The 12,073-nt window shown below is 41.2% G+C and overlaps 1 protein-coding gene across 2 annotated transcripts in view; it reads left to right on the forward strand.

Moving 5' to 3' along the window:
• LOC132381215 (polyglutamylase complex subunit TTLL1-like) overlaps positions 1–8,544 on the forward strand; it is a 34,331-nt gene extending 25,787 nt beyond the window's left edge. For both annotated transcript variants that reach the window (XM_059950543.1, XM_059950544.1), the window contains exons 6-9: positions 554–697; positions 6,496–6,582; positions 6,677–6,840; positions 7,722–8,544. In XM_059950543.1, coding sequence (XP_059806526.1) covers positions 554–697; positions 6,496–6,582; positions 6,677–6,840; positions 7,722–7,845 — 519 coding nt within the window. In that variant the 3' untranslated portion in view covers positions 7,846–8,544. The remainder of the gene's footprint in view (positions 1–553; positions 698–6,495; positions 6,583–6,676; positions 6,841–7,721) is intronic.
• The last annotated feature ends 3,529 nt before the right edge of the window (positions 8,545–12,073 follow it).

Genomic DNA, 12,073 nt, shown 5'->3' on the forward strand with positions numbered 1-12,073 from the left:
CCCAGAGGGAAAAGCCCAGAACTTGAGTCCCTAAGGCAGTCCTACATTGAGTTCAATGCTGACTGGCAACTCCTGCTCACCCTCTTCTCAGAGCTGCTTTGCCATTCCTTTGGATTCAGCAGCTGAGTGGAGAACAGGAGCCTGCGGCATGGGCAACAGCTTGTTCTCCATATTGTACTGCCCTGCCTTGCATATGACAGCTTAGATGCAACATCCATGGTCAACCTCAACCAATGGAGGTCCTCCTTATCACAAATAATAATTGTTTCAGATCCATGATAATAAATAACCTCATACAATCAATAAAATGGATGTAATGGTCTCTAATTAAATGGGGCTGATAATTTCTATTTATTTTACATCCTTATTTCTACCACCAGTTCAGAAACAGTCTTGCAAGTTGTAAGACTTCCCTGAATTCCCAGGCTGATTTGGCTAAAAGCACTGGATGAAGGACCAGGAACAGACCAAAGTTTCCCATTTGCTTATCTCAAGAACACATCCTCTGTTTTCCTATTAAGATACGGGCATTTATCTGTAACTCTATTTCCAGGGTGATTATAATCCTATACATGGTGGGAAATGGTCAGTGAATAACCTGAGGCTATATCTGGAGAGCACACAAGGGAAAGATGTAACTGATAAACTCTTTGACGATATTCACTGGATTGTTGTTCACTCACTGAAAGCTGTGGCAGTAAGTACATCTTACAAAGATTTCTTTTGAAGGAACAAATGATTTCTTATGACTTGATTTTGTTTGAAGCTCTGCATTTTTGATTTTGCCATGTTTTGGAGTTTTTGACAAAAAAATTGGTAAATATATGAAGTTATTCTTGGGGTAAAGTGAAAGTCATTGAGTTCCTTTTTGTAAGTGTATCTGTTTTTGCTCATAAATAGCATAATGTAGCATAGATCAGGCATCTTATTTTTAAACACCTTATTAAAACCAAGAAATATGAGCTCCCAGATGTAACACCCGAGCAGGTGATGGAGCTACTTGAAACTGCTTTGGCATCTTTATATCCTCAGTCTCATTGTCTGAACTTGACATCAATGCTAACAATAAACCTTTTTGTTAGGATTTATTCAAAATTAAGAAATAAGTTTCTAGACCATTGGATCTTCAAAATTTAAATGAGCCAAGCAAGCAAATATGATTAATTTTTTCAGTGCAAAAAGATCTGAATATTGAAGGCAGGTGCGCATTAAGCACTCACCAATCATTCACATTCAGCATCCCTGAAATGTTTCACTTTTTGAACTCCAGCATGCAAACAGGTCTCAAATCCTGCAAGCTTTCTTTCTTCCTCGCTCCCAGTCTAGTGGATTAGAAATTATCAGCTCGTGCTGTAATTTCATTCACTTGTAATCAAGGCTATTGGCATTCATTAGCTTACTATGATTGCATGGACAATGTAGTCATGATGAAACGTTATCAGAGAGATGATTTGTTCCTGATAGCTTCCCTGTTTGACCATCCTTCCCTTTAATAGCCTAGCCCAGGGGTCAGCAACCTTTACCACTGAAAGAGCCACTTGGACCCGTTTCCCACAGAAAAGAAAACACTGGGAGCCGCAAAACCCTTTTGACATTTAAAATGAAATAACACTGCATACAACGTTTTGTTTTGCCTTTATGCTATGTATAAACAAACTATAATGTGTTGCATTTATGAAATTGATGAACTCCTGCAGAGAAAACGAAATTACATTTCTGCATGCAACAAAAGCATTTTGAACTCCGAAAAAAAGACGTTGGGTTGAAGGTTACTTTTAAGTAAAATACTCAACGTCTATTTGAGTCCTTCTTGTATTTATGAAAAATGCCAAACTTAAATTTGCCGCCAGCAGCAAAGCAAAAATAACGTCAGCCAGCTGTCAACCTGAAAAATAAAAGGACTATTTCACTGAACAATGAAAACATATGAATATACGTAAAATAATAGGCAATTAAAATATTTATCATACTTGATCAGGTTGACTCACACCTGACAATGCAGTCGTATTCAGTAGGGATGGATCGATGCTTAAGGGAGTGACCGGGAAGGATAATGTGTTTTTTTTTCCTCTCTGAACTCACAGAAGCGTTTCCCAAACGATGTTTGCATTGCGATGATCGCAGAATGTAAATACTCCGAATTTATCATGTCGTGACCTTGTTTGAACTCTCTCAAATTGGGGAAGTGAGACAATGTGCCTTTCTGTAAATCTCTGGCAAGCACTGTCAACTTGCGCTCGAATGCCAAAACATCCTCCAACATGTGCAGGGCTGTACGTCCTTTCCCCTGAAGAGCTGTGTTCAGCGTGTTCAGGTGCGCTGTCATGTCTACCATGAAGTGTAGCTTTTCCAGCCACTCTGGCTGTTCCAGCTCAGGAAAGGTGGGCCCTTTGCTGCCCAGGAAAGTTTTCACTTCTTCCAGACACGCGACAAAGCGTTTCAGCACCTCCCCTCTGGACAGCCAGCGATAAAAACACGTTGTAGCGGTGTGCTACACGCAGTCAGTAAACTGCAGTCAAAGATAGCTTTATTCGAACTAAACAGCCTTGCTTTTAAGCCTCCCTCAACCCGCCCCCCCATGGGCACGGATGCTGCAAAAGACACGTACTCACAAACCCCCGTAGGCTATCTCCCTTAGCCTGAACGCTGGCTAATTGTGAGCCGGTTCGGATGTGTCAGGAAATGGGTCGCCACAACGTCTTAATTAGATTGTACAAGATCACCATAATCTTCAAATTTAGAATTACATTTCAAAAACTAACAAACTAACATAAAATACATTTTAATTAAATACTGACCAATTATTTCCCAAAGCAACAGGGAGCCGCAGCACAGACGTAAAAGAGCCACATGTGGCTCCGGAGCCGCGGGTTTGCCGACCCCCGGCCTAGCCTGATGATGTGGTGCCATGACTCCACTCACCAAATCACACATTGTCTGACCTGTTTTAGCATTTTTTCCACCTTTGACCATCTCGTCATGTTCAACTTGATGCTGTAAATTTTGGCCACAAAATATTTTCAGTGCTTTCCTCCCTTAGCCTCTGAAATGAGCCAATTCTAATTCTTGTGATTTCCTTTCTCCACCTCAATTCATCAAGCCCATTCCTAATTTCAGTAATCAACCTTCTTCCTTTAACTCCATTAATATAAACCTCATCTTACTTTCCCACATCCCTTCCCAAGCTCCATCTTGTGTGCAAGACCCATGTCCTGTTCCTTATTCTACTGGAATAAAAAAAAACTGAAGCTTAAAATCTAAAACAAAAAACAAAATTCTAGGGATATTCAGCAAACCAAGAGAAAGAAACAGTTGATGCTTTGGATCAATGATACTTCATCAGAATTGGAAAAGTGGGAAAAAAAGCAAACTTTAAGCAGAAAGGGCAAGGGTGAGAGAACCAAGAGAATACGTATGTCAGGCTGCAGACCAAAGTTGTCAAGTTAATAAGGTAAAATTAAATTCTAAAACAGGCAGTTAGATATAGAAAAGGAACACATTGACACTGAAATACGTATACAGCTAAAAGAAGGCTGGTTTCCTGAAATTGTTGAATTTTACATAAAGTCCTGAGGAAAATAAGGTGCTGTTCTATAATTTCTGTTGGGCATTGTTGAAGTAATGCAAATGGTCAGAAACAATTCAGAGCAGGAGAGGAAGAGTTGAGGGAAGAGACTACAATTGCTCTGAAACTAGCACTATTCCACATATCTTAAAAAGAATTAGCATAGGTTGGGCCCAGGTGAATTTTCACAGTCTGTACTTTTCACATGGAGAAAACAATTGAGGTTGAAGGAGGTATAAGAATAGATGTGCAAGATGGTGCTAATGACCAATACTTGATACACTTCTTCAGAACAGCGATTGCTGCAGTCTGCAGAATGTAATTTCCCTTTTAAGGATACACTTTTGAGCCAACTAACTAAAAAAGATCTCACGAGTGAATCTGCAGATGCTGGAAATAAATTAAAAACACAAATGCTGGCAGAACTCAGCAGGCCAGACAGCATCTATGGGAGGAGGTAGTGATGACGTTTTGGGCCAAAACCCTTCATCAGGAGTGAAGTAACCTGGGATGGTCAAGAGAGGATAAGAAGTGGGGGGGAGGGATGAAGTAGGGAGCTGGGAAGTGATAGGCTGAAGGGAAATGGGCTAGGGGGAAGGTGCAGAATTATGGGAAATAAAAGAGAAAGAAAGGTAGGGCTGGGGGGAGATTATAGTGGGGGGGGGGAGAGAAAGAGAACCAGACTAAAATTATAGATAGGGATGGGTTAGGGGAGGGGGGCAGGGGTATCAATGGAAGTCTGTGAGTTGAATGTTCATGCCGGTAGGTAGGAGGCTACCTAGGTGGGAGATAAGGTATTGCTCCATCAACCTGCGTGTGGCCTCATCTTGACGGTAGAAGAGGCCATGGACAGCCATGTCGAAGTGGGAGTGGTCTGTGGAATTGAAGTGTGTGGCCACAGGGAGATCCTGCCACTGCTGGAGGACTGAGCGCCGGTGTTCGGCGAAACGGTCTCCCAGTCTGCGGCAGGTCTCCCTAATGCATAAATGGCCACATTGGGAGCACCGGATACTGTATATCACCCCAGTTGACTGACATTTTTGCAAACTTATGGGGGATTCAGCGAACTAGATGTTCATGAATGCAGGTACAGCCAAGGCAGCCATTGCCGATGGTGGACGGTGCATATTGACCTGATTGCAGAAAATTGCTCAGCTCCACTACTCCGTTTCAATTAAAGTGTTGAGCAAGATTAAAATCATCAATAGATGCTGGAAATCCGAGCAGTACACACAAAATGTTGGAGCAATTCAGCAGGCCAGTTGAGGTTTCAGCCAAAATGTGAACTGTACTTTTTTCCCATAGATGCTGCCTTGTTTGCAGGGTTCCTCCAGCATTTTGTGTGTTGCAGTGGATGAGGTGAATATGGATTCCTGTCAGGCATTTGACAAGGTTCTCATAGTATGTTCATTTAGAAAGTCTGGAGACCTGGAATGCAGAGAAAGTAGGCTGCATGGATTCAGTATTGGCTTACGCACAGAAGGCAAAATGTGGTAGTAGATGGAGCTTATTCTGCTTAGAGGTCAGGGATCTGTTCTGGGATTCCAGCTCTTTGTGAATTTTATTGATAATTTGGATGAGGATGTTTGAAGGGCTGTTGTAGGTTGCAATGGGACATGGATAGAGTTGGGCTGAGAAGTGGCAGATGGAGTTCATCTGGAAAATGTTAAGTGACATACTTCAGAAGGTAAAAATTGAAGTAGAGGAAAAGGGTAATGGCAGGATTCTTTGCAGTATGGAGGAACAGAGGGATCTTGGTGTCCATCTCCACAGATCCCTTAAAGCTGTCATAGGGTGTCATAAGTTGATAAGATGGTTAAGAAGGCATATGGTGTATGTTGAAGCTCTATAAAACTCCAGTTAGACCACACTTGGAATATTGTGTAGGAAAGGTTTGGAAGCTTTAGAGAAAGGGCTCCCAACCTGGGGTCCACAGACCCCTCAGTTAATGGGAGTCCATGGTGTAAGAAAGGTTGGGAGCTTCTGCTTTGGAGGGGAAAGCATGTCTTATGAGAAAAAATAGAGTGAGCCAAGGCTGGTCAGTTGACTTAACAAGTGTTAAAGATTCTCAGAGGCATAGTTAAAGTAGACATCTTTCTCCCTAATAAGAGTGCATAATTTAAAGGTGGTTGGAGGAAAAGTATAAGGAGGAGACAACAATAACTGCATGGAACCTACTGCCAAGGGTGGTGGTAGTCAGATACATTAGGTACATTTAGGAGACTCTTGTCTAGGCAGATGGATGAAATAAATGGAGGACTGTGCAAAAGAAACATCAGACTGATCTTGAAGTAGGTTAAGAGTTCGGCATGAAGTCATGGGCCAAAGGGCCTGTATTGTACTGTGTTCTATAATACTACAAATGACACCCACCATACCCACACCTTTATTACTGCTATCGTAAGAGGATCAGCCAACAGACCCCAATTTTTTCTAGTGGCATTATCCAAAACTTTGTTTTCCATGTTTACATGACAATTTCCAATCACCTTGCCCAGAGATAAATCTTTCTTCAATAATGATAATTGTATTGGTCTTTGTTAGATCTGATATAGCCTTGTCACCATCTTCAGATGCCTTATAGCTGTCTGATGCCATTACAGTATACTGTATACAGTGGTGTGCTGTACTAAATCCTTGTAATATTCTGTTTTTCAATTGAGCCTATTACTATGTCATCCCACAGCCTCTTTCATCCGCTTATGGCTTCACAAAAAATATTAGGTAACTAAAGCTAGTGAATACTTCACGAGAACATCTGAGGATGAAGAGTAAATGCAGAAATACAATAATTTAGGCCACAATACAACTTCAATAATGAATATACACCAAAACATTTTAGCAATTACCTTGTATCTTAACCTTGTCTGTCATAAAATTGCATTTTTGATATATAAAAAATAACTGATAAATGTTGGCAATCTTCACAGCCTGTAATGATTAATGATCGGCACTGCTTTGAATGCTATGGTTATGACATCATCATCGATGACAAACTGAAACCTTGGCTCATTGAGGTAATAGCCACATTTCCAATTGAAAGGTTTTGTTAATAACTAAATTGCTGTTTGCACTGAGAACTTGTGTTTTATATATTGGTCTAAATTGTAGGTGAATGCTTCACCTTCACTCTCTTCCACTACTGCCAATGACCGCATTCTGAAGTACAACCTCATCAATGACACCTTGAACATTGTTGTACCAAATGGTGAAATGCCGGACTGCAAGTGGAGCAGATGCCCACCAAAAGAAACACTTGGATACTATGAGCTCTTGTAAGTTTAACCTGCAATAGTTTTCTGTTTTTTAAAGTTTTTCTTTGCTGTTCCTTCCACCTTTGTTGATGTTAACACTTGTAATTAATAACCAGGTAATATAATCAGGTCTTAATTCTTGTTCTTGTCATCAATCTACAATGATTAATAATTGGAATATTCATTTCTGGATGACAATATCAACTTTGTGCAGAAGAGTACCTGTTAAGCAAGTGATATTTTGCACTTGAACAAATTATCAAGTACTTTTAAAGTGGTTTGGGAGGCTCAAGTACTTTTGTGGAGAAATTATTGGAGGTGGGGGATAGACTTCAATCCTGCCATTCAATGAGGACTCCAGATGTAGCAGAAATGTCACCTGCATTTCTGACACAGTAAAATGTAATTACCATTCATGATGTTGCCAGCAAATGCAGAATGAATGATTAAGGAATTATCTCCAGCTATACTGTAAACAACACAAACTGTCACTGCTTCTTCAAAATTTCTATCCCATTCTGACAGTTGACTTTGCTTTTGTCCACTGTCCTAAAGTAGCTCAGGTTTGAAACACAAAATCCAAGCATCCCAACCTCCAGACTCGATGCAGTTCAACAATCTCAGATGGGGCATTCACAGAATGTCAATTTCAGCATCTACTGTACAGCATTTTTTTGTGATTAAATTGCCGGTTGGAAGTAAATGTTCCATTTGGTTCAAATTATGTACTTAAGTTAACATGCAATGGATACTGCCCAGATTGTTGAGAAGTCAATGCTATTAGTTTAAGCAAAACACAGTAGCTCAGCTTTATGCTGGACAACAGAACCTGATTTTTTAAAATTATAACTTCGGGCAATGTTTCAAAATAATTACTCATTTTGGCCCTCTTCTTCCTCTAGATATGATGAAGAGTTGGCACAAAATGAAGGCATGGAATATGAAGGAAAACCACGGTTGGGACTTCCTTTGAATAAAGGCAATCGACAGAAAGATACCAGGAAGCCCATTTCAACTTGGAAATAAACTAAACTGTGCACAAACATTCAAAACAATGCTCTTATTTATCCTCACATTCATATCATATAATGCCATTCCAGTTACAGTATTAATGTCATAAAAAGACAACGCATCCTTCCTTCCTGAATACCAGACCATCTGCCCACTCAAATCTCGTGTAAAAGACTATGCAAACATCAAATTATTTGTAAACATGCAGAATCATTAGCTTAGTGTTTTTGTTTTTAAAATGGCAACATAAGTGAGCAGGTGGTATACGATGGTGCAAACTGTCATCAGTAATTACATAAGCAAACTTTGCAAAACTGTCAAATCTGACATGAAATAAATATTCAGTTTGCATGTGACATGACCAATTAGCCAGTCTTTTTTGAGGCTGGTATACTGACCCTTTCAAAGGTTTGGGTTGTTGTTCCTACCATAGTACCGTTTGTAATGAAAACTAGAGGACTCGTTATCTTATTTGTAACTACTACTGGGGTTGGAGACTGAGGAATTTATTCAAATTCTACAAAACCATTGCTGGTATTTTATAAGTTTTAAAAGATTTCTTGGTAGCAACACTAATGGCTTTGGTCTTTTACCCATGACTACTGTTTTGAAACCTACTGGGATATCATGAAGATGTCCAGAATTGTGCTTTGAATTTGCAGTGTTTATTTATTTGCAACCATAATGCACCTCATTAAATACCATGCCTGGTAATGTTTTGTATTCCTTATACAAGTAAGACGGTTATTAAACTCTGGTCAATTGTTTACATTGCAAATAGTTACTGAATTGCAAAGTTGTTTCTCTCATTTACCTACTATACATTGTTTGAAAGGAAATTACACACAATCGAGTATCACCGCTCCTTTCAGTTGGCATCACTTGGTCATATCCTCAGTCTGCACCCATCAGCCGTTGTTTACGCCACCTCCTCACTTTCACAATTTAAAAACATATTTTGATTTCCAAATTTTCTTTGTTTAGATGGAAGATAATCAACCACAAGTAGTTTCCATTGTAAGGCCATGACTTGCTGAGCTGTTATAGTGGAAGTTGAGTACCCCTTATCCAAAAAGCTTGTGGCTGGGAGTGTTTCAGATTTTGGACAATATTGAGATAGCTTGGGGTCGCCATAATTTCTGACTGAATTTGTGTGCTACCAGTAAAGTCTTTGTCTTAAACTTGTTTTTACTTAACAGTAAAAAGTATTGCATACCATTTATATAATGTATGCAGGTTAACAAAAGCAACACAGCAGCTGCGGGAGGTTACCTGAATCAGTGTTGAACAATAAACAGTGGCAGACTTTGTCTCCACCTATGATGCAGTGTTTTGATTAAGGTTACAGTGCACTATTTGTATTTTACTTTTAAGTTTTATGTTAAGTATAAAAACAATCAGCATTGTAGACTTAAAAACACAAAATGCTGGCAGAACTCAGCAGGCCAGATAGTATCTATGGGAGGAGGTAGTGACGGCATTTCGGGCAGAAACCCTTCAGGAGTGAAGTAACATGCGATGGTGGAGGGGGGATAAGAAGTGGGGGGAGGGAGCTGGTAAATGATAGGCTGGAGGGAAATGGGCTAGGGGGAAGGTGGAGATTATGGGAAATAAAAGAGAAAGAACGTTAGGTCGGGAGGGGAGATTGTAGTGGGGGGGGGAAGAGAACCAGACTAAAATAGGGATGGGGGTAAGGGGAGGGGGCAGGGGCATCAACGGAGGTCTGTGAGTTGGATGTTCATGATGGTAGGTAGGAGGCCACCTAGGCGGGAGATAAATTATTGCTCCAACGACCAATGTGTGGCCTCATCTTGACGGTAGAAGCGGCCATGGACAGACATACCGGAGTGGGATTTAATTCTCTGTGGAATTTAAGTGTGTGGCCACAGGGAGACCCCGCCACTGCTGGAGGACTGAGTGCCGGTGTTTGGCGAAACGGTCTCCCAGTCTGCGGCGGGTCTCCTCTATGTATAAAGGGCCACAGCAGGAGCACTGGATACAGTATATCACCCCAGTTGACTCACAGGTGAAGTGGTGCCTCACCTGAAAGGACTGTCTGGGGCCTGGGATGGTGGTGAGGGAAGAAGTGTGGGGGCAGGTGTAGCACTTCTTCCGTTTGCAGGGATGAGTGCCAGGAGGGAGGGATGGGGGGGATGAATGGACAAGGGAGTCGCGTAGGGAGCGATCCCTGCAGAAAGCCGGGGGGGGGGGGGTGGAGGAAAAGACGTGTCTGGTGATGGGATCCCTTAGGAGGTGGCGGAAGTTACGGAAGATTATACGTTGGATCTGTAGGCTGGTAGGGTGATAGGTGAAACTGGGAGACCATTTCGCTGAACACTGGCGCTCAGTCCTCCAACAGTGGTGGGATCTCCCTGTGGCCACACACCACTCCCACTCCGACATGTCCGTCCAGGGCCTCCTCTACCATCAAGATGAGGCCACATGCAGGTCAATGGAGCACCTCCCACCCAGGTAGCCTCCTTCCTGCCGGCATGAACATCTAACTCACAGACCTCCGTTGATACCCCTTACCCCCATCCCTACCTATTTTAGTCTGGTTCTCTTTCTCTTTTCCCACCTCACTATAATCTCCCCCCAGCCCTACCTTTCTTTCTCTTTTATTTCCCATAATTCCCCATAGCCCATCACTTCCCAGCTCTCAACTTCATCCCTCCCCCTACTTCTTAACCCCTCTCCACCTTCACTCCTTCATTCTTACTTCACTCCTGATGAAGGGTTTCGGCCCGAAACGTCGTCACTACCTCCTCCCATAGATGCTGTCTGGCCTGCTGAGTTCTGCCAGCATTTTGTGTTTTTATTTATTTCCAGCATCTGTAGATTCACTCGTGAGCATTGTAGACTTGTTCTGTTAGATTTTCATCAGCAATGACCTTCACAAACTCAGAACAGCAGAAGCTTGGAACAACAGATTATGCTTTAGAGATGTTAAAGTCATCTGCTAAGAACTTTGATAGCTGATCCTCAGCACCCGACCATCTGTGTTGTCCAGCCCCGTAGCTTTGCTTGGGTTTACCATGGAAAAGATCCTCCTCACCTCAGCTGCGGCCAGAGGGTGCCTGTCTTCGATGTCACATGCATCAAATCGTGCATAGAGCGCATTAGGAAAGGAGGCGCCAGTATTGTTGCTGTGCAGGTTGGACTTTCAAGCTGTTATGCTTTAACAAAAATTTAATGCCTTAACATTTCCGCTATCAACTTGCTGAATATTCACAACTACCTTCAATTGTCAGTTCATCATGATAGATCATGATCAGCATATTAAGCAACATACTCCGATACTGACAGATCCATTCTTTCAATATAATGAAGATCTCTAATTTTAACCTTAAGCAGTGTTCTATTTTAATTAACTTCTGTTCATTATGCATATGAAGTCACTCCTCAAAACAATGTGTAGACCTAAGCATTGTCTGAGGAAACTTCCTAACACCTTGTGTAATTCTCCATTGATGACATTATGCTCTGCTCAAAAAATTTTAAATTTCTGAGATTATCAGATTTTGGATATGAGATAACCTGCATCTGCAACCTTTGTTAAATTCCTCTGGATCCTTGTTACACCATTACCAATTCCAAGCACTTACACAGACATTCGTGTTTCCTCAAAAGGGCCAACTACCAATAACCATGCAAATCATCTTCCATGAGTTTTGATTAGCATAGAGGGAAAACTTATGAATATTTGTACAATTAGGAACCACTACTTTGCAAAGGATGTTGGCTATAGACGTACCAAGTCAATCAAAGTTGGTGTTAAGTCTGCTGCTGGTATCCCTTTGACGTGCAAGTAGAGATTATTCTTAAACATTGTGTGGCCAACCAGATATTCTTTTTGCATTACACAAATGATCAAAGACTCAAATTCTCCTTATAGTAATTCGGGTTATTTGTACTCACTGTCAGACATCTCTTTAACAAATACTTCGTGTTCTCCTTTTCAACATCTCCTTATCCAGCTACTTGTCCATGTAGCTGATCCAACATTAATAACTAATCATGACTTCAGTTCCCCCCCCCCCCCCCCCATAGATGTTGCCTGGCCTGTTGAGTACCTCCAACATTTTGTGTGTGTTCCAATGTTAAGTTTGTTTCCTCAACATATTTATTTACATGCAGGGCTTCTAGAAGTCTGCCAATGTATGTTAATTATGCTCAAGAAATAGAAATTAAACATTGGAAACTTAACATAAGATGCTAGATTGGTCTGTTGTTCTAATAGTGC

The sequence above is a fragment of the Hypanus sabinus genome, chromosome 25 (assembly GCF_030144855.1).
Source record: "Hypanus sabinus isolate sHypSab1 chromosome 25, sHypSab1.hap1, whole genome shotgun sequence".
In the NCBI taxonomy this organism is placed as follows: Eukaryota; Metazoa; Chordata; class Chondrichthyes; order Myliobatiformes; family Dasyatidae; genus Hypanus; species Hypanus sabinus.